This window comes from Amblyomma americanum, chromosome 11, assembly GCF_052857255.1.
Source record: "Amblyomma americanum isolate KBUSLIRL-KWMA chromosome 11, ASM5285725v1, whole genome shotgun sequence".
In the NCBI taxonomy this organism is placed as follows: domain Eukaryota; kingdom Metazoa; phylum Arthropoda; class Arachnida; order Ixodida; family Ixodidae; genus Amblyomma; species Amblyomma americanum.
In genome coordinates, this window is record NC_135507.1 from 59,149,481 (window position 1) to 59,171,916 (window position 22,436).

General features: G+C 44.9%; 1 protein-coding gene across 2 annotated transcripts; it reads left to right on the forward strand.

The window, feature by feature from the left end:
- The first annotated feature begins 1,798 nt into the window (after positions 1-1,798).
- LOC144111078 (uncharacterized) lies at positions 1,799-21,172 on the forward strand. 2 transcript variants are annotated; one of them, XM_077644217.1, is made up of 3 exons: positions 1,799-10,791; positions 10,876-11,043; positions 17,946-21,172. In XM_077644217.1, exons 1-3 carry the CDS (start codon positions 10,536-10,538, stop codon positions 18,014-18,016), a joined length of 495 nt encoding a protein of 164 aa, XP_077500343.1. In that variant the 5' UTR covers positions 1,799-10,535; the 3' UTR covers positions 18,017-21,172. The 2 variants fall into 2 exon arrangements, with proteins under 2 accessions (XP_077500343.1, XP_077500342.1); XM_077644216.1 differs by having other exon boundaries at positions 3,365-11,043; positions 17,946-19,062.
- Positions 21,173-22,436: the final 1,264 nt, after the last annotated feature.

The following is a 22,436-nucleotide window of genomic DNA, read 5'->3' on the forward strand; positions in this document are numbered from 1 at the left end:
CGCAGCCGGAATCGAACCCGTCTTTCGAGTCAGCTGCCGAACGCCATAACCAGTGAGCCACCGCGGCGGCCGTGTGTGTGTATATATATATATATATATATATATATATAGTTATGAAAAGTATTATTCCGACAGTTTTATAAAATTATCGGTCTCTTGTTTTCTCTCTTTTCTTTCATCTCCTCACAAATGAGAGGTGTTTATTGAAAATCCTCTTCACTTTCTTTTCCTGAGGAAAGTGAGTCTTTCTACCACAACCTGATGTGACATGCAAGGAACAAGCAATAAACTGATGGAGAATTCCAGTGAAATATCCCGTACATATTGCATGCAGAAGGTTAAAATCATACACCTCCATGGGGTGGCAGCATTATTTAGGTGGTGTTGCTAGTTTAGTTTGGCATCCACATGTTCTTGATGGTTGAAAAAGAGTAATATTGTAGTAATTAGAGACACCTGCATGAAAAGGATGTTATCTGATGGAATGGTACTCAGCTGTACATAAAAATCTATCGACCAATAAATGCCGGCTTTACACTACTAAGCACAAATTTGTATGCCTATTCAATAACCAGTTAGGGGTGGTATAATATTGTAGAAAATAAATTAAGAAGCGTGTTGTATCCCGTACCGTTGGGGGCGTAGCATCAAGTAACGAGGACAACAGGAGAGCACACACACGCCTAAGCGTGTGTGCCTATGTGTGGGGCGTGTTGCCTTGTATAAATACAGTGTAGTGGCAGCCAAACAATAAACTTGAAATTTGGTGCTTGTGCGTGTGTGTACTCTCCTGTTGTCCTCATTACTTGATGCTGCGCCATTCTCATTCTTCTTTTTTTATTTCCCAAAACTTGTCATGCAAAATTCATGGACGACATGCCAAAAAGAAAGGTAAAATTTCAATGAAATGGTGACCGCTGTTGAAGACCACTTGGCTTTACAAATATAGCAGGACAGCAGTGTCTGCGCATGTCTCTCAGTGTCTATTCTTCTTTTGTGTGTGTTTTTTTGCGCTACTGCTATGCCTAAGACAAGTAACCATCTCGCCCAAGAGCTCATTTTACTAAACGATAGCTAAATTGTGAAAGCTATAGGCGAGGGATGCAATTGCCATAATGATTCAAGATATTTAAGAAACTTGTGTCACACAACTGCATAGATATGGGCATGCACTTTTTTGCCTGGAATATTTGTAAGCTGATTCCCAATAACTACATATAACTTAATGCTGTGTTGCTGGACAGTAGTCAAGAGCAACAAATGCTCGTTTTGGTCTCAAGCGACATCATCTCTTTTGTGTTAATTTCTGCTAAACATAGGAAGAACACAATATTCGAAACGGTCATGGTATTGGGCTTACGTACTTCCTAATTGTTGTTGGTACTGCTCACGTAAAGAGCAAAAGTGTGACATCTTTCCCCGCCCCACCTGCGGCCCCTGGGTTTCCCCTGCCCAGCGTCTTCCTCCTCGCTTTCCTACGCTGATCTCCTCAAAAACAGTGGGGAACAGGTTTTTCTGCCCACTCGTTGGCTGCCGGCCACCACAATGCCCCTTGACGTAGTCATCGCATCACCACGAGATGCAAAGACTTGTTTTGCAGGCTTTTTAGTCTTACGCTGTCGCAATTAGCCTGTATCATGCAGTGTCCGCTGGCACGCGCCCACACTGCGTGATGTGGTACTTTTGCGTATTTCAGTGTTAAACTGGCTGGAAAAAGGATTAACTTTATTTTGCATTCCTTGAAGGAAACGCGATGATCTGCTGATAAAACAATTGCTGATCAACATAGGAAAGACAGACTCTGTCCAGATGAAAAGGACTGTTTTGTGTGAAGTACTCTGTGTATCTCTTGATGTTCCAGCTTGCTTTGCGGAGCATTTGCGAAATTTAAGAAATCACGTTATTTTTGTCTTCTCACAGTTTGGTTTGTTTGTGTGACCATTTTCAGTAAAGTGGTTGTCCGCGCTGGATATTCCACGGTAGGTTAAGAACATTGAGCCCAGGTGAACTCGCAATCAGCTTTAGCAAAGCAACAAACTTTTACGGTTTATGACTCTAATATACATCTACATTCATTTTAATACATTATTCTGCACAATCAAAAACACAATACATATAACAGGCCTGCCAAAGCCTCGGAAGACTTGACTGGCAGAATCATTAGGCACATCTCTTTTCTGGCTGCTGAGCTCTTCTTTATGGAAGTGGGCTTTCTGCTGTTGAGAACATTACGCACAGCACCAAGTCATACAAAACTTTTAGCTTACAAAACCGTAATCCGACCCCTTATAGAATACACCTCTGTTGTTTGGAACCCATAACAACAATTGTACTGCGAGAAAATTGAATCTGTCCAAAAGAAGGCAATTCGCTTTATCTACCACTGCTACGAGAAAAAATTTTCACAGCTGTCTAATCTTAGCACACCATCTCCAACCCCACTTTCAAGACGCAGGTACTCCGAGTGCCTCAGGCATATATACATGCCCATTAGCTCTCTGCACCTCATGGCAATGAGCACCATTGTTAATTTTTCTGCTCCATTATCAATTAGGCGGCATCATAGTTTAAATATTTCTCCAGTTTACGCATGCACTGATACATGTAAATACAGCTTCTTCCCACATACATTTGAAAGCTGGAACTGCCTGCCGGGCGAAATTCATTCACGTGCACTTCCATATTTTTGGATGCCATTGAATGTCGTTAACACCTAAGCTTTGTTCATTTTATACTGTATTTTTTATGTACTTCTATGTATGTACGCATGCATGAATCAACATATATACGCAACTGCTTACCATGTATCTTATATCCCTACTCCTGCAATAGCCCCTTTGGGGTTGCAATATGTATAAATAAATTAATTAATACGAAGAAGTCGGCAATGAAACTGCTTACATTCATGACTGCTACACAGATTTTCCGAATGACAAGAAAATGGTGTGTCGTTTAAGTGTTCCTTCTTAAGAAAGCTAATCACGCCCTAAAAATGACAGCATTGCACCCAGTGTAACAGCCTGGATCCTAGAAAGAGGTGAATTATGATTAGTATGGTCGTATACTACTAAGTCTGAAGTGAACCTTTGCCCGTTGATTCACTGCCTACGTTGATAACCACTGCACAGAATTTCTCTGCTAAGAAAAAGCAATCTGTCAAAGCTGTTGTGTATAGAGGGCGCTACTGTTAGTAGGTATCACGAGCACCATCTACATTCATCTGTATATATACATCGTTGGTTGGAATAAACGGGGGATTTGGTGGCACGGCGCCGCCCATGGAACATCGCGTCTTTTTTCACTCTGGCGTCGATAGCTCGACGCCACCAGATACTAGTCTGGCGCAGTCGACAGCTGGTGGCTTCACATTTGCGCATCTTTACTCTAGCACTGCGGGCAGTCATGCGCAGGAGGCGTGTCAGGCGTGATGGATTCATTTGAGCTACCGCCAGTGGCCCTTTTTCCGGAAGTGCCTGGACAACTGCTTGTACCTTGGCACCAGTGGAAGGAGGACTTCGCGAATTTTCTGCAAGCAACAGGACTGGACGAGAAGTCACAGGTTTGGAAGAGGGCCATCCTGCTACAATATCTAGGAGTTGAGGGTCGTCGGGTTTTCCGCACGCTGACTCCGGAACCGAAGACTGCGAGCGCTGCATCGGATTTGCTCGGCCAGAAGTCAGAGCAAGCGAGTGCTACTGCGAACGTTTATGATGAAGCACTCGGCCTGCTGGAACGCCATTTCACAAGTACTGTGAACGTCCTCGATGAGCGTCGCAGGTTCACGCTGCGACGGCCGCTCCCAGATGAACCGATACGCGACTACGTCGCAGCTCTGCGACAATTGGCGAAGACCTGGGACTTCGACGACATTCTTGAGGCAGCTTTGCATGACATGTATGTCGATGGCATTCGAAGTATGGAATTGTGACAGAAGCTGTTGTTTAAAGGGTCGAAACTTACGCTGGATGAGGCAGTCTACATTCTGCGGGCGTATGAAGAGTCATGAGACGGCGTCCGACTGTATGAGGACGGTTATGAAGCTTCCCGTGTCCAGTGAGTGATGGAGGCAAAATGTTAACCGCGGAGGGGCGGTTTCTCAGGTTCCTCGTCGGGTCTGGTGCGCAGGTGCTACCGGTGCGGCTCAGCAGGACACCTGGCCAACTTGCAGGAATGTAAGGCACGTGGGAAGCATTGTGCAAGGTGCCACAAGATTAGGCATTTCCAAGTAGTATGTGAAGGCCGCGGAGAAGCAGAAGTGCGAGCTATCCGAGATGAAGACTGCACGGAGGTGTTGGGTGTGGTGACAGTGACGCAGGCGAAACGGGGCACCTTGGTCACAGATGTGTGCGTCGAGGACGAACCACTTCAGCTGCTGATAGACAATGGCTCAGCTCTGTCCATTTTACCACATCATGTATATCAAGAAAAGTTCGCCTGCCGATTTGCTTTGGGTCCTGCTGTAGCGACGCTGCGGGACTTCTCTGGCAAAAGGATTCCGGTCATCGGTTGCTTTGTGGCCAAAACTAGGCATGGGAGTGTGTCGGCCAACGTTCGGTTCCACGTTGTTCCACAGGGCGTGGCGTTATTGGGTTTGGACGCAGTGCAACAGCTACTGTTACGCGTTGATGGAGCGTCGTTGGCATGTCTGCGGACAACGGCGAGCACCAAGTCACTACCCCCCGAACTATGCGAGTTCTCTTTTCTTTTTGCCGACAAATTAGGGTTGGCGAAAAACATAGTACATGAAGTGAAGCTGCGCGCCATTGTGAAGCCCGTGAGAGCGAAAGTTCAGCACCTGCCTTTGTCACTATGAGAGCAAGTTTCTAATGAGCTAGCAAGGTTGGAACAGGAAGGCATCATTGAGCGTGTGAATGCCTCGGAGTGGGTGTCGGCGGTTGTGAAGAAAAAGAATGGACGGATCTGCATGTGCGTAGATTTGCGGGAAGCAAACAAAGCAGTAGTGGCTGATGGGTTTCCACTACCTCATACTGAAGAACTCTTGAATGAGCTGAATGGGGCAGCATGGTTTTCAAAATTGGACTTGGCATCCGCGTACTACCTAATGGAGTTGGCTGAAGGCAGTCGAGAAATAACGTTCGTGACGCATGAAGGACTGTTCCATTTCCGCAGAGTATGTTTTGGCCTCGCCTCTGCCCCGGCTACATTTCAGTGGATGATGCAGATTTTGAAGGGCTATCATTGTTTTCGGCAGGACAAAGAGGGAACAGCTGGACCACTTGCGTGAGGTTTTGCGACGGATTGCTAAGGCTGGCCTGCAGCTAAACAAGAAATCTGCGTTTGACGTGCAAGAACTATCATTCTTGGGCCACCATGTCAGTGCTAAAGGGCTCAGGCCCCTGAAGTTGAAAGTTGACGCAATTCTTTGTGCACAGCCACCGACTGTTGTGGTTGGTCTCCGTTCTTTTTTGGAACTTCTGGAGTATTATTCTCGTTTTATTCCACACTATGCAGAGGAAGTGGAACCACTACGGCGTCTTCTTCGCAAGGGCCAGGATTTCTGTTGGGACCGGAGCGCCGAGGACAGTTTCTGCAAGGCCAAGGCGCTGCTGGCATCGTGCGGGGCCGTGGCCATGTTTGACAGGGCGCTACCTGTACAGGTGACGGCTGATGCCTCGTCCCATGGGCTAGGGGCTGTGTTGCAACAAGTCGTTGATGGGGAGTCGCGCACAGTTGCATTTGCATCCAGGACTTTGACATCACAAGAGCATAGGCATTCTACAGGAAAACGGGAAGCATTGGCATGCCTATGGGCTTGCGAGTACTGGCATGTATATTTGTGGGGCCGAAAGTTCATTCTAAGGACCGACCATCAGGCACTGGTGACTTTGCTATCCAGTAGTGGCACAGGACGGCGCCCGCTTCGAATAGAAAGGTGGTGTGCAAGGCTCATGCAGTACAGCTTTACTGTACAGCATACAAAGAGAGAAACCAATGTGGTGGCGGATGCACTGTCTCGGTTGCCTGTGCCGTCTGTGGAAGGTGAGCCTTTGGAGAAGGTAGTCTCTGTGGTGTCGAGTGTGGTTACGAAAAGTCAACTACAGGAAGCAACAGATAATGTCCCAGTGTTGTAGGAGGTGATGCAGTACATCATGTCTGGGTGGCCAGAAAACAAGGAGCTCACAGGAAAGCTCTTACTGTTCGCACGCATTCGGAATGAACGTTCTGTTGCGGAGGGATTGCTGCATCGGGCGGAGCGAATAGTGCCTCCAGTGGATCCCGTATCCAAGTTTGTTGCAATTGCTTACAAATCTTATCCGGGCATTGTCAGGAGAAAGCAGCGGCTGAGAGAGTTGTACTGGTGGCCTAGAATGAATGACGATGTGGAAAATGCCATCAGAAGCTGTGCAGTTTGTAAAGCGGCAGAAAAGTCTGCAAAAACTATGACAGCCCCCCTGCAGCCAGTACCATGGCCAGAGAAGCCACGGGATAAGATGGGAATAGATATTGTGGGCCCAATGGAACGAGCACCGCCCGACTGCAGGTTTGCAGTAACAGTCGTGGATTATCACAGCAAGTGGCCTGAAGTTTTTTTGTTTCATCTATAACTGCACAGTCAGTAGTCAGTCTTGCTAGAGCTTTCTGCACGGGAAGGGTACCCAGGGAATGTGGTTACAGACAATGGACGTCAATTTATCTCCACATATTTCCAGGAATTTTTGCAGGATAAGGGCATTGAGCATTATGTGACATCGTTGTATTACCTGTAGTGCAATGGCCAGGTCGAATGGTTCAATTGTGTTCTGAAGGGGTACATACAGACTGCGTCAGTGGAGCGCAGGCCATTCAAGGAAGCTATCCTGGAATACCTGAGCATCTACAGGGCTACGCCACATGCTACAACAGGGTTGTCTCCAGCGTTCTTGCTACACGGAAGGCGACATCGAACTCGGTTGGATGTTGTTGGCCTCCCAGGAGGAGGATTCTTCGATGAGCCAGTGGCGCACATGGCAGACTTGCGACAGTGGGTCAAGAACCAGCATCGAGTGAAAAGCTACACGGATGCAAAACGGGGTGCCATAGATTCCACCGTCAACACAGTGGACTTTATGAAGATACGGAGGGATACTGGCATGAAAGGCGAGCAGAAGTTTTCCTTGCCATAGGAGGTGAAGAAGCGTATAGGTAGGAATTCATTTTTACTGGCAGACTGAAAGAAATGGAATGCGTCAAAGTTGACGGTAGTTGCCCGGTGAGGTCAGCAAGATGCACCGATGTTAGTTGAGAAGGTGAAGGGGCATCATGGAAGAGCGGTTGATCTGGAGACGGATCTGTCCTACTTTGAGTCTTCTGCAGGCACTGGGAACACGACCTTGATGGCAGCAGACACTACAACAGCGGCTGATGATTGTCGTGAGATGGTAACAGATGCAATGCAGGTTGAAACAAGGCATCAGGAAGCTACATCAATCGTTGGTACAGAATGTGAAATGCATAATGGGCAGCAGACAGAACATAGCCAACAGCAAGGAAACACTTTACGGAGGGAAAATGTGGCTGTGGAAGTGCCACGTAATCTCAGCGGCAAAGGACAGTGCCCGTGTGGTACCGGGACTATGTAACCTAAATTGCTTGTTGTGTCTTATTTTTTTTTGTGCTTGCCTGAAACAGTGTGGGACTTTTAGCTTGCATTTCTTTTTCTTGTCATTTCGGGGAGGAAAGATGTTGTGTATAGAGGGCGCTACTGTTAGTACGTATCTCTAGCACATCTATATTCATCTGTATATATACATCGTTGGTTGGAATAAACAGGGGATTTGGTGGCACGCCTTGCGCCCATGTAACATCGCGTCTTTCTTCATTCTGGCATCGATACCTCAACTCCACCACAAAAGATTTTCTTGTTGAGAAGGCTAATCATACAATAAAAGAACAGTGCGGCATGCTGTGTAACAGTGGATGGGACGCTTGGAAGCGATGAATTATGACTGGTATGTTTGGATAACACTAAGCCTTCAGTGCAACTGGTCACATTTATGACCGCTGGACAGAATTTCTCTGTGAAATAGTCTGTTGTTAAAGTGTTTAATTAAGAAAGCTAATCATTCGATTTTATTATGAGCTCAAAAGTTTTGATGCCTCTTAATTGTTCAACACAGTACAACATTAGATAGCTAATTTTATTTAATATTGGGATCGGTCAGTGTAGTAATGCGGCACCCTATAGGTAACATATCTATAAGTTTCACCCTACTACAGTGCACATAAATTGCATAGGCCTTCCCCAGAAGTGTTTCATCCCTATTAACAATTATTGTATTGCTTTAAGGCCTCAAAACTCAGTAATAAGTGATTATGCAGTTGCCTTCATTTGATCATGTTATCTGTGTTTTGTAGCCCATGCTGTTGAGTAGCTGTGTAAAACTGTGCTTTGAGTATAAAAATTAATTGCCTCAACGTGTGCCATAAGGCTTCATGTTATACGTTTAAGCAGCTTTGAGGGGATGCTTGTCGCAGATATTGGATGATAGTTAAAGGAGCTTGGGCAGTTACTTTATTCTAAGATTGGTATTTTTTCTTTTTTCTTGCTTATGAGTCATGTAAGGCACGAAAGAACTGCGGTAAAATCGCTGCTTCCTCATTTTAATTCACGATAATGCTAAACCCAGCTTGCTTCAAGTGACGGAATGACAACGAATGCAGAAGCGGCGATTATATTGCAGTTTTGTCATGTGGCACGTGACCTATATGCACGCGTTGATATCACTGTAATTGTTCAGCTGTAGAAACTGAAGAAGCAGGATTGAACAATTCGATTATAAATTATTTACCGGTCATAGCCAAATATAAGTGGGGATTCATGCATGATAGTATCTTCTGCATTAGTGTAGAGAAGAAAACCTGCCATCAAAATTAGGTGTTTATACTTTAACAAAATGCTGTGGTTTGTAGCCTTGCAGTTCTTATTGTAATCAACTTTTTGCTCCATTTCATTTTGCAGGCATGGAAACGAGTACTGGCAACCAATGAGTACACAAGCTGACCGAAGGACCATCTTCTAAAACCACTGCTTTCACCATTTGCAGGCAGAACTGCTTGATGTTCATGATGTAAAGTAGCATAGCCAGTGATCTCAGACTGTGGTGTTGCACAAAATGAGACGCATCAGACCCTGCCTTGTTAACGCCTGGAGCACTGCCTCATTGTTTCAGCAACCAGCCATGGTGTCTCAGTGGTTAGGGTGCTCGACTGCTGACTCAAAAGACACGGGTTCAATCCCAGCTTCTGTGGTCGCATTTTGATGGAAGCAAAATGCTAGGAGGCCATGTAATGTATGATGTCAATACATGTTGAAGAACCCCAGTTTGTTAAAATTACCTGGATTCCTCCACTAAGGCATCCCTCATAGCCTGAGTTGCTGTGCGATGTTAAACCATATAAACCAACCAACTGTCATTTCAACGTTAACAACGGATATCGTGAAACTTTTCACAGGTGGAATTGTGCATGATTGCTGAGAAAACCTTTGGATCCAGCAGACTACAGCACAAGTTACAGACACAAGCTAGAGTGCACACAGCAAAAAAGCTGCAGTAGAAAAAGTGCATGTGTTTGTGTGGCTGTGCCTTTTATGCATCATACTCTGTCTTGCTTTTTGTGCTGTAGTCTTACCAGTTTAGCTCTTCAGTTTCCATTGTGGTTCTGTCACCCTTTTGAGCTTTTGTGTCTCATTATTTCATGGCTTATTGTTTTCTGTATGCTTCTGCGTACAACTTGATAATGTGAGCTCCACACAGCAATAGTAATACCTTTTGGCGTGCTTTCAGATGAAGTGGGGCGAATTTAATCACTACTGTTTTATCTGATGTTTACAGGAGCTTCTATTGCTTGTACTTCTGATCCTATTTGCTGTTGGGCAATACTTATCTAATCTGGTTCATTGTGACTTGCTATTAATGATTCATGTTTATCTTTTGTGCTGTTTCATATTGGTGACACTGCTGACAGAATTGGTTTTTTCCTTGTGGTTTTTACCGTGAGCGTTTCCGTTCTGGATTTATTTCATCAGACCACCAGGCCTCATTCTGCTAGATTTATTAGAGGAGTTTCGCCTTCATAACTTTTTAATTTGCTTTAATAGCCAGAAAGAAGACTCATTGCCGGTGTACTGTGTCACTGATGAAAGCTCATAGACATTACGTTATTTGTGAAAAACGCTTGGGCAGGCTTGGAAGATCTCCTCCATGAACCCAGGCATTATACGAGCACATTGTCTAAGTTGCTGCCACTCTTAAGTTGGCTACACAGTATGCTCATTGCTCTGAGTAATTGTTTGAAAGTTAAAATATTCTCCCTCCAGCTTCATGGCGATTAATAAATAGGAGGAAGTTTGATTTAAACACTTTTTGTTTTGATGGTCAACCCATTGACCTTGAAAAAAAACTTAGTTGAATGTGTAATATTGCCAAATTAGTTATAACACGCAAGGTCTCGTATTGACCTGAAAACACCCCGCCTTTCTTGGTGCAGGCCTGGTCACAGCTGATCCCAAGCTCGGAGTGACGTCTGGGGAGAACATGAGTCAGCAGCTGCACCAGTCCCCCCACTGCCATCGGAGCTTCACGAAGAAAAACCGCCAAGAGCAGCACCTTCCCACCCAATCGGATGACTGTCCCTCCAAGTGTAACCATTACGCAAGCAGCTTTGCTCAAAAGGTCACCCTGATGGACCACCCACATACGAACACTGGTCTGCGTCCATACAAGTGTGACCACTGTGACAGCAGCTTTTCTCGAAAGGGCCACCTGGAGGAACACCTTCGCACCCATACGGGTGAGCGTCCATACAAGTGTGACCACTGTGAGAGCAGCTTTACTCAAAGGTCCAAACTGAACAGACACCTTCACACCCACACAGGTGAGCGTCCATACAAGTGTGACCACTGTGAAAGCAGCTTTGCTCTCAAGAGCATCCTGATAGGCCACCTTCGTACCCACACGGGCAAGCGTCCATACAGGTGTGACCACTGTGACAGCAGCTTTTCTCGAAAGGGCCACCTGGAGGAACATCTTCGCACCCATACTGGTGAGCGTCCATATAAATGTGACCACTGTAACAGCAGCTTTGCTCAAAAGTCCAGCCTGGTGCAACACCTTCGTACCCACACGGGTGAGCGTCCATACAACTGTGACCACTGTGGGAACAGCTTTGCTCAAAAGGATACATTGGTGGTACACCTTCGAACCCACACGGGTGAGAGACCATTCCAGTGCCAGCTCTGCCCCATGGCCTTTAAACAGAGTACAGTCCTTGCTAAGCATGTGCGAGCCCATAAGAGTGAAAGACCTTATCAGTGTCAGTTCTGCACAATGACGTTTAAAGAAAAAGAGCATTTGAAACGCCATGAAAATAACAAACACACTTCAAAAACCACAGTTCCTCAAAGTTTTGATAGCTTTTCCCAGCATTAAATGTTAAAACCATTTCTAGCGAACTTGTCTCACTTTTTAATTTGCCTTCTTGAGAAAAAATCGAAAATTTACATTTCTTCAAAGTACGTCTACACAGAGCAATCCTTAGGTTGCGTTCACTCCTCCATAAGAAACCTGAACATACCAAGCTGGTACTGTCATGAATGAGACTGAAATCGTGCCATGTACGGATATGATGATGTCATTTTATTAGTTTCAGCGCATTGAATGATGTGCATGAATTGTGGCTGCAGTGTTTGGCACTAGCTAGCAAATTGACTTACTTACGTCAAAGCAGTTCTGCGTTCTTTTGCGAATGTAATGCCACCAGAGAAGCATGCTGTTTCATTTTTCCATCCATGCTTGTGTTGTGGCTGTATTATTGGGACTCAAGAGCAAAGAAACCAAGCTTAGCTGCTGGATGATAAACATTGCTCGCTTTTGTTTGCAGGTTTCTAGAGTTTTTTCTTGATTTAAGTTTTTAAAAAATCGAGCCTTTATTGCACTAGACTCCTGTGCATTATCTGGTGTTGAATAATCTGCTATCGTTGCATGTGGTGTATTTTTATTACAATTTGCATTGTCAGTCTTGACAAACATGCTTTATAGATTTTGAGGCAAACAATCACCTCACTGTCTCAACAGCAGTTGTTTTCATTACATTTTACAGTGGCAGTTTCGGGGTATTTAAGGATTTCTATATCAAGCCACTGTATATATGCTTTCTTTACGGAAGCTGAAGTGAACGTGGTTTTGTGACTACTTCTCACGGCGCCATTGACATAAAAAGTTATTTCATTTGATAAACAACTTGTGGAGTTGCATTTGTTAAAAACCAGTGAGGTTCAAGAACCATCTACTCCATCTTTAGATTCAGCTATGTGTTGTGAGCATTAATACTTAGAAAACAGAGGCGCCAAGCATAAAGAAGGTCTTACTTGACGTTTCTGCTCCCAGCACAGGGTCCTTGTTAACAGCGAAGATTCATTCTACTGGTTTACGTCTCTTTGTTTTCAGATGAACCCCACGTGTAGCCAGTATTCCATTGCGCTCTCAGATTTGCGGTTCAATATTATCTTTTTTTTCATGATGTTGATTAGGTCACAAATGGTTTACTTGCTGCTTGGGAGTGGTTTATCAGTTGTAATTGTGTGCTGTAACAGTTTCCGGGATTTGTAATCAAATCAATAAAATTTTTCTCATCCATGCAAAGTACAAGGATATAGTGCCCACAAAAAGCTGAAGCTGTCGGCAGCTTTGCTCTCAACAGCACCTTGATGCACCATGTTCGTACCCACATGGGTGAGCATCCATCCACACAAGTGTGAGCACTGCAGCGAGGTGACTGCTTTTACACATGGTGGCAGCGCAAGCACAGCGCGGACAAGGCATAGACATATGCCGAAAAACAACTGGTCGCTCTATTTATAGTGTTTTTAAATTCATGGGCTGAAAGTAATGGCACTAGAATACAGAGATAAACTAAAAACAGATAAAAATCATTAATTCAGCCATTCTTAGATGGAGCACATATGTTGCAAAGAGCGACGGACCAAAGAACTAAAAGAAAACAACACCAGGCACTCCTGCGCTTATTGATGGGATATGAAGGCAAGCATTTCCTTTATGGATCCAGAACACTTCGGATTATTTGTGTGCGCACGTCTGCACGTTCGTAGTCTTTGTCTTCACAAGGTATATTTCAGTTTTCTGAAACAGAAATGTAGATTGGGCAGGTTGGTTCATCACTATTTGAGATGGCTGCACTGTGTGAACAGCAGAGCTTTTAAACCTGTTTTAATTACCTTATATATATATATATATATATATATATATATATATATATATATATATATATATATATATATATATATATATATATATGGGGTTTAACGTTCCAAAGCGACTCAGGCTATGAGGGATGCTATAGTGGAGGACTCCGGAAATTTCGACTGCCTGGGGTTCTGTGTACTAACATTTCACAGTGCACAGGCCTTTAGAATTTAGCCTGCCTGAAATTTGACTATTTTGGCCGGAATCGAACCCGCGTCTTATGGGTCAGCAGCTGAGCGCCATAACCATTGAGCCACTACGGCGGCCATATATATACATATATAGTTATGAATACTATTATCCCAGCAGTTCTATAAAATTATCGGCCTCTTGTTTTCTTTCTTTTCTTTCATCTCCTCACAAATGAGAGGTGTTTATTGAAAATCCTCTTCACTTTCTTTTCCTGAGGAAAGTGAGTCTTTCTACCACAACCTGATGTGACATGCAAGGAACAAGCAATAAACTGATGGAGAATTCCAGTGAAATATCCCGTACATATTGCATGCAGAAGGTTAAAATCATACACCTCCATGGGGTGGCAGCATTATTTAGGTGGTGTTGCTAGTTTAGTTTGGCATCCACATGTTCTTGATGGTTGAAAAAGAGTAATATTGTAGTAATTAGAGACACCTGCATAAAAAGGTACTCAGCTAAGGAGTGCATAAGGAATGGTACTCAGCTGTACATAAAAATCTATCGAGCAATAGATGGCGGCTTTACACTACTAAGCACAAATTTGTATGCCTATTCAATAACCAGTTAGGGGTGGTATAATATTTTAGAAAATAAATTAAGATGCACATAGGATTGGGCAAGTTGGTCAGACATGCTAAAGGGAAGAATGGCGCAGCATCAAGTAACGAGGACAACAGGAGAGCACACACACGCCTAAGTGTGTGTAGTGGCAGCCAATTGGGCGTAGTGGCAGCCAAACAATGTTTATAAAGTTGGCGTTTTTGTGTGTGTGTACTCTCTCATTGTCCTCATTACTTGATGCTACATCATTCTTCCCTTTAGCTTTCCAAAAATAGTCATGCAAAATTCATTGAGAGCATGCCAAAAAGAAAAGTGAAATCTCAATGAGATCTTGACCGCTGTTGAAGACCACATGGCTTCACAAATATAGCACGAAAGCTAAATCGTGAAAGCTATAGGTTAAAGGATACAATTGCCATAATTATTCAAGATAACATTTAATTAACTCGTGTCTCACAACATCGTCGATACAAGCATGCACTTTTTGCATGGAAGATATGTAAGCTGATTCCTAATGACTACATATAACCTAATACTCTGTGTTGCTGGACAGCAGTCGAGAGCTACAAATGTTCGTTTTGGTCTCAATTGACATCATATCCTTTGTGTTAATTTCTGCTCAATGTAGGAAGAACACAATATTCCAAACGGTCATGGTATCAGGCTTGGATTGCATGTTTCCAAATTGGTACAGCGCACGTAAAGTGCAAAATTGTAAAATCTTTGCCCCCCACATCCCCTGGATTTCCCCCGCCCTGCGTCTTCCTCCTCACTTTCCTATTGCTGACCTCTTCAAAGAGAATGGGGAGCAGGTTTTTCTGCCCACTCATTGGCTGCTGGGCACCAGAATGCCCCTTGACGTGGTCACCGTGTCACCGTGAGGTGCAAAAACTTGTTTTGTTTGCTTTTTAGTTTCACCGTATCGAGATTAGCCTGCATCATGCAGTGTCCGCTGGCACACGCCCACACTGCGTGATGTGGTGCTGCTGCTTATTTCACAGTTAAAGCTGGCTGGAAAAAAGATTAACTTATAATTTTGCATTCCTCGAGGGAAACTCGATGAGCTGCTTATGAAACAATGGCTGATCAACATAGCAAAGACAGACTTTGGGCCGACGAAAAGGGCTGTTTTGTGTGAAGTACTGTGTATCTCTTGATGTTTCAGCATGCTTTGCGGAGCATTTGCGAAATTTAAAAACCACGTTATTTTTGTCTTCTCAGTTTGTTTTGTTTGTGTAACCATGTTCAGAAAAGTTGATGTCCACTCTGGATTAGGCAGTATGGTGAGAATAGTAAACTCAGGTGAACTTGCAAATCAGCAGTAGCAAAGCTACAAACTTTCACCGTTTACGACTCTAATATGCATCTAAATTCATTGTAATCATTGGGCACATCTCTTTTCTGGCTGCTGAGCTCTTATTTATGGAAGTGGGCTTTCTGCGGTTGAGAACAGTGAATCCAGGTGAACTCGCAATCAGTGGTAGCAAAGCTAAAAACTAATATTATTTGTGAATCTAATATATATTAAATTTATTTTAATCATTGGGTGCATCTTTATTTTGGCCTCTGAGCACTTATTTACAGATATGGCCTTTCCTGTCAAATAGGCTTCAACCTATCTTTTTTCAAACAAGGGGAATGGATTAAACAAACATTACCGGGACTAATATACGCGGGCGATATAGTGATAATGGCTGACAACAAGGAAGACCTGCAGAAGTTGTTAGACATATGCAGTACAGAGGGAGATAGATTAGGCTTCAAATATAGTAAGGAAAAATCTGCAGTCATGATATTTAATGAAGAGGGCGGCGAGCATAGAATACAGGAGTTCGTGCTAAAAGTAGTGAATGAGTACAAGTATCTTGGGGTGTGGATAAATAACAGTGCTGAGTATCTGAGAGAGCATGAAAAATATGTAGGGAATAAAGCTAGTAGGAATGCAGCTGTCATGAAAAATAGGGCACTGTGGAATTACAATAGGTATGAGGTGGTAAGAGGGATCTGGAAAGGGTGATGGTCCCTAGCCTGACCTTCGGTAATGTGGTCCTGTGTATGAGGCCAGATGTTCAAGCAAGGCTAGAAATCAAACAACGGGGAGTAGGGAGGTTAGCTTTGGGAGCACATGGCAATACACCAAATCAGGGGGTACAGGGTGATATGGGATTGGCGTCATTCGAGAGCAGAGAGGCTAGCAGTAAGATAGCATTTGAGGAACGATTGAGAAAGATGGAGGAAAAGCAGCGGGCTAGGAAAGTTTTCAGATACCTGCATATAAAGAATGTTGACACGAAATGGAGAAAGCGAGCTAGAAAATTGAGAAGCAAATATCTGGACAGCAGTAAGGGGGCAAATCAGCAATTATCGGTTATGAAAAAGGTTAAAGAAACAGAGAGAGCTCTGTGGAAAACTGGGATGCTGACGAAATCGGCACTGGGAACATACCGGACATTTAAACAGGAAATTGTCAAAGAAATTATCTATGATAATTGTAGGGGAAGCTCTTTGTTGTTTGAGGCCAAGACTGGAGGTTTGCGGACTAAGACTATAGAGTCAGGTACCATGAGATATACACTTTGTGCATTTGTGCGGAGAGGAGGAGGAAACGGCTGAACACTTGATACTTTTCTGTAAAGGGCTTCACCCTACAGTGGAAAGCAGCGTGGCTGACTTACCCAAGGCATTGGGGTTTAGGGATAGTGAAGGGAAAGTGGATTTTAGAGGTTAGAAGCGCTGCCTAGCGGCCAGTCTGCGCAATTTCATGGCGATTGAAATCGAGGTGACGCTTCAGGCATGTTCTTCAGGAGAATTTTCACCAATTGGAGCAAAGCTCTGCAAACGTCTAGCCACAGATGCAAATAATTTTGCCGCGGTCAGAGCTACCCGGGTAACCAGACTTAAGGCAGTTGACTTTGATGCAGGTTGTGTTAGGTACATAATTCCAATCAAAATGGATAATTCATATCGCGTGCACCAGGGGACAAGTAAACGCAACAAGTGCTAAGGCACTGATTGCACTGGCGCCTGGCCGCTAAGAATTGAAAGCATCTTTGTGTTCTTCTGTGACAGTCTTGCTGACACAGTCGTGAATGAGCTTTCCGTTGCTGCTTTCAGCTCTGGCGGCCGTGACTATCGATGCACCATTTACTTTGCTTATGCGGTCCCTTCTGCCTTTCATCGCACAGCTAGCGCAATGCTCCGACTGTCGCGCTGTTTGCTTTTGTGCGGTGGCCGTAAAAAGCGTGGTACACATAGGGGGGGGGGGGGGGGGAGGTATCTAGGTATCAAGGGTGCTTAGGCACGCATACATTTGGGGTTTTTTAAACTAAATTGTTAAGCTTACCTGCTGTGTTGGATCCGGGATGTGTCACGTGGTGGGTTGGTGCGTTTAAAAGGAATGCTCGAAAGCGTTTTTCGAATAAAAGTTGGAAGTCTACGCTCTGTGTGTGTACGTGTTTTCCTGTCTTTGTCCCTGTTTCTTTCGCGCAGTTTAATCATGAACGAGAAGCACCAACTAGCCCGCCAGAAAACCCTTCGTGGTACGCATGCGCCGAGCAATTGTCGTAACTGTCATTGAAAGCACTGCTGTCTCTTCTGGGGCCCGATGGAGGCAATGCATCCGGCGGTACTAGTAGCCAGCTGATCGCGCCGAAAAGTTGAAAGAGCATAGCTTATTAACATTGCTGTTTCAGCGAAGAAACCACCGCACTCTGCTGTAATGGATTCATGCAATGATTAACGATTAAGTGTTTTAATAGCCAGAACAAATCTTTGATACCTTTCCATTGGGGCACTTATATTTCCTTCTATGTGCCTTCGGAGCATCTCTGGTAATTTTGTTAAATGCACGAGGCATATAAACGTTGCTGATAGGGGCCTTGGAATTTTATTTTGATTTGGACTGCTTTGCTTTGTTTCATTTTGCAGGTATCCTAACTGATGGTGAAAAGACGAGGCCTGCGAATTGCCAGCATAATCTTAATGGACTCACTGGTTGATGCTTGTATCCTGTAAAACAGTGTATCCTTTGATCTATGTGTTGAGCATAGTCCAGTGCAGTAGTAGTAGTAATAGTATTTTATTTGGCCATATAATACAAGATGCTCTCGAGTAGAGGCTACAGGAGGAAGACGAAGCATGCCTCCTGACGAGGCCTACACCCCGAATGATACATCTGGAACAACGGTGGCCGTATGAACAACAGAAAAACACTTTAACAACAATAAACAAAATTTATCACAATTTAAACAGTGAACAATGATAAACAATGCAAAACATGCTGAACAACAATTAGCAGTAAATGAAAACACTTTCTTGATATGCACATTCGGGTAGAAAAGTAAACAACACACAAAAACTAAGTATACAGTATACAGAGATAGTTGAATTTTATACAGGAGTAAAAAGAATCTAGGTATTTATTAAATACAGATACGCTATGATTTTCTGCAAGAATCTACAAGAGACTGATTGTACATAAGGTTACAATATCGTTATCTATAGCTTGTTTTCCATAGTTTGTTCCAGGTCTTGCAGTGGATGGGGCAACTGCATGTAAACCGTACTTAATGTTTCTTGAATTATAAGCATTTTGGAAAGAACTGAAATTATGCAAAACTGAAATTGTCGGGTTGAAAAAAATTGCAAACATGAAGTGTTTCGAAAAGATTTCCTTCGACAGCTGGGCTTGAAAATAATGAACATAAACCTCTTTTCTGAAGTGAAAACAATTTATACGACTCGGTTTTGTTGCAGTTACCCCATGCCAGGTACAAGGCCAAAATATAATTGTTTTTTAACCTGTTGTAGGAGCGGACGCTTAATATGACAGATAACACGAACAGACCTGGCCATTTTCAGTCTAATGTAGTTTACCTGATCTGTCCACCTCATATCACTGTGAAAATATACAGCTAGAAACCGACAACTATGGACTTGCTCAATGTTCAAGTCGGTACACGCTAATGTGATGTGATAATCTAATGGTTTGTTTTTTGGATGGAAGAGCAATAAATTTGTTTTGTTCATGTTTTATTGAAGTTTGTTAAAAGAGAGTCAAACCGCTAACTCGTTAAGCCAGGCATTAGATTGTTCTTCAAGTACCTGAAGACTGGAGCCAGAAAAAAAGACAAAAATATCGTCTGCATACAACGTAATATTAGGAATGAATGTAACGTTGACAATGTCATTGATGCCTATAATAAATAAAAATGGCCCCAAAATTGAACACCGAGGGACACTGAGATTTATCGTACCAAGACTGGATTGAATTTTACACCATCAGTCTGAATATACTGAGCTGCACTACGGGAATATTCTGTGAGTGCATAAAAAAAAATGTATTGTATTGTCACGTAGTGGTGACGGCAGTCGAAGCAGCGATGAAGACGGACGAAAGGGTCTTCTAAAAGAAAACTGTCTATTGGGCTGACTTGCACCCAAAATGGACTGAATCACTCGGCGGCAGCGAAGCGACAAGCGTGCTCGGCGGTCCTCGAACAGAATGCTCGCCGCTGTCGGCCGTGCTCAATTTAAAGCTGATAGCGAACTTTCGAGATAAAGAGCGCATAGCTACTAGAACATTCCGGAACAACGTAGAATCAGCTCTGCCTGGCTGCGATTAATCGAGATAAATCTAGTCGCGTCTTGCGTCGCCAACAAAGCGATAAAGTGGTGTGGCGGCAGATTTGAAAAACGAACAAACTCTGCAAATATTCGCGGCATTACTGCCCTCTCAAAGAAGCATCGACCCGATGCATTAAAACAAATAATGCGACTAGTAAGGAAAAAAAACGGATCTTGCGAAAATAGAGCATGGAAATGCAGTGGCCTTTAGCGCGCATAATACGGCTTCAGACGGACTACACGGACAACTTCTGGTCATACGCGGCGTCGCTGGGATGCAGTCATTGCGTCAGGGATGACTTCATAATCCAGTTCACCCAGCCGACGAAGAACCTTGTACGGGCCGAAATAGCGGCGCAAAAGCTTTTCACTCAATCCACAGCGGCGAATGGGCGTCCACACCCAGACTTGGTCTCCTGGCTTGTATTCCGAGTTGCGTCTTCGTAGGTTGTAGCGTCTGGCGTCGGACCGCTGCTGATCTTTGACCCGTAATCGGGCAAGCCTTCGAGCTTCTTCTGCTCGTTGAAGGTAGGCGGCAACGTCGACGTTCTTTTCTTCTGTAACGTTGGGCAGCATGGCGTCTAGCGTGGTCGTGGCCTCCCTGCCATGGACGAGCCTAAAAGGCGTCATCTGGGTGGTCTCCTGCACTGCGGTGTTGTAGGTGAAGACGACATAAGGCAGGATGACATCCCAGGTTTTATGTTCGGCATCGACATACATAGCGAGCATATCTGCGATGGTTTTGTTCAGGCGCTTGGTCAGTCCGTTGGTCTGCGGATGGTATGCAGTTGTCCTCCGGTGGCTGGTTTGGCTGTAGCGCAGGATGGCTTGCGTTAGTTCCGCTGTAAATGCTGTTCCTCTGTCTGTGATGAGCACATCAGGGGCGCCGTGTCGAAGAAGAATGCACTCCACGAAAAATTTGGCGACTTCTGCTGCTGTTCCGTTCGGTAGGGCTTTCGCCTCGGCGTAGCGGGTCAGGTAGTTGGTCGCTATGATGATCCACTTATTTCCAGATGTTGACGTTGGAAAAGGGCCAAGCAAGTCCATGCCAATCTGCTGAAAGGGCCTTGAGGGAGGTTCAATGGGGTTCAGAAATCCTGCTGGTCGTGTGGGAGGAGTCTTTCGTTGCTGACAATCTCGGCATGTTTTCACATAGTGTGCGACATCGGCAGACAGTCGGGGCCAGTAATACTTGTCTTGAATGCGGCGGAGGGTGCGAGTAAACCCGAGATGTCCAGCTGTCAGCTCGTCGTGTGAAGCCTGTAGAACTTCTTCGCGGAGACAAGTAGGTACAACAAGGAGGTAGGCTGTTTTGTTCGCTGTAAAGTTCTTCTTCACAAGGACCTCATTCTGCACACAGAAGGAAGACAGTCCTCGCTTGAATGAAGCGGGGGGTGAAGAAACCTTGCCTTCCAGGTACTCGATGAGGCCTTTTAGGTTGGGGTCCGAGCGTTGCTGCCGAGCAAAAAGAGCTTGCGCTGATGGGTCCCAGGAAGGCGTCCTCATCGTCGTCCGGCGGCGGTGCATCTACAGGGGCTCGTGAGAGGCAATCGGCGTCAGAGTGCTTGCGTCCGGACTTGTATACGACGGTGACGTCAAACTACTGGAGACGCAGACTCCATCGAGCGAGTTGGCCAGAGGGATCCTTCAAATTGGCAAGCCAGCAGAGCGCGTGGTGGTCGCTGACCACCTTGAACGGCCGTCCGTAGAGGTAGGGGCGGAATTTCGACGTAGCCCAGATGATGGCAAGGCACTCCTTCTCAGTTGTCGAATAGTTAGCCTCGGCCTTGGAAAGGGAACGGCTAGCGTATGCGATGACCTTCTCCAGCTTGTCATTTCTTTGAACGAGAATGGCACCTAGGCACACGCTGCTAGCGTCGGTATGAACTTCAGTATCGGCGTTTTCATCAAAATGCGCGAGGATCGGTGGGGACTGTAAACGACGCTGAAGTTCCTTGAAGGCTTCTGCTTGCGGCGCTTCCCATTTAAATGGCACGTCTGTTTTCGTCAGTTGGGTCAGGGGCTCGGCGATGCGCGAAAAGTTTTTCACAAATCGTCGGTAATATGCGCACAGTCCGAGAAATCTGTGCACTGCTTTCTTATCGGCCGGCGGTGGAAACTGTTCAATAGCAGCTGTTTTCTGCGGGTCCGGGCGTACTCCCTCCTTGCTAACGATGTGGCCTAGAAACAGTAGCTCTTCGTAGGCAAAGTGGCACTTCTCTGCCTTCAAGGTTAGGCCAGACGACTTGATGGCGTCTAGTACTGTTCGAAGCCTTTTGAGGTGCTCTTCAAAGTTCGAGGCAAAGACAACGACGTCATCTAAATATACCAGACAAATTTGCGACTTCAGACCTGCCAGCACTGTATCCATTACTCGCTGAAACGTCGCCGGTGCAGAACAGAGACCAAATGGCATCACCTCGAACTCAAACAGCCCATCCGGAGTTATGAATGCTGTCTTCTCGCGATCTCTTTCGTCGACCTCAATTTGCCAGTAGCCGCTCTTGAGGTCCATTGATGAGAAATATTTGGCGTTGCAGAGGCGGTCCAGTGTGTCGTCGATGCGGGGGAGGGGGTAGACGTCCTTCTTTGTTATGTTGTTCAAGCGGCGGTAATCCACGCAGAATCGAAGTGCGCCATATTTCTTTCTCACTAGAACAACCGGTGCCGCCCATGGGCTGTTTGAAGGCTGGATGACGTCGTCGCGAAGCATTTCTTCGACTTGGTCCCGGTTGGCTTGTCGTTCTCGCCGTGACACACGGTAGGGGCTTTGACGGAGAGGTCGGACGTGTC

Coding starts and splice junctions, on each gene's coding strand:
- LOC144111078 (XM_077644216.1), top strand. CDS start 10,536: ATGAGTCAGCAGCTGCACCAGTCCCCCCACTGCCATCGGAGCTTCACG. Junction 11,044..17,945: donor ACATCTTCGCACCCATACTG/GTGAGCGTCCAT, acceptor TTCATTTTGCAG/GTATCCTAACTGATGGTGAA.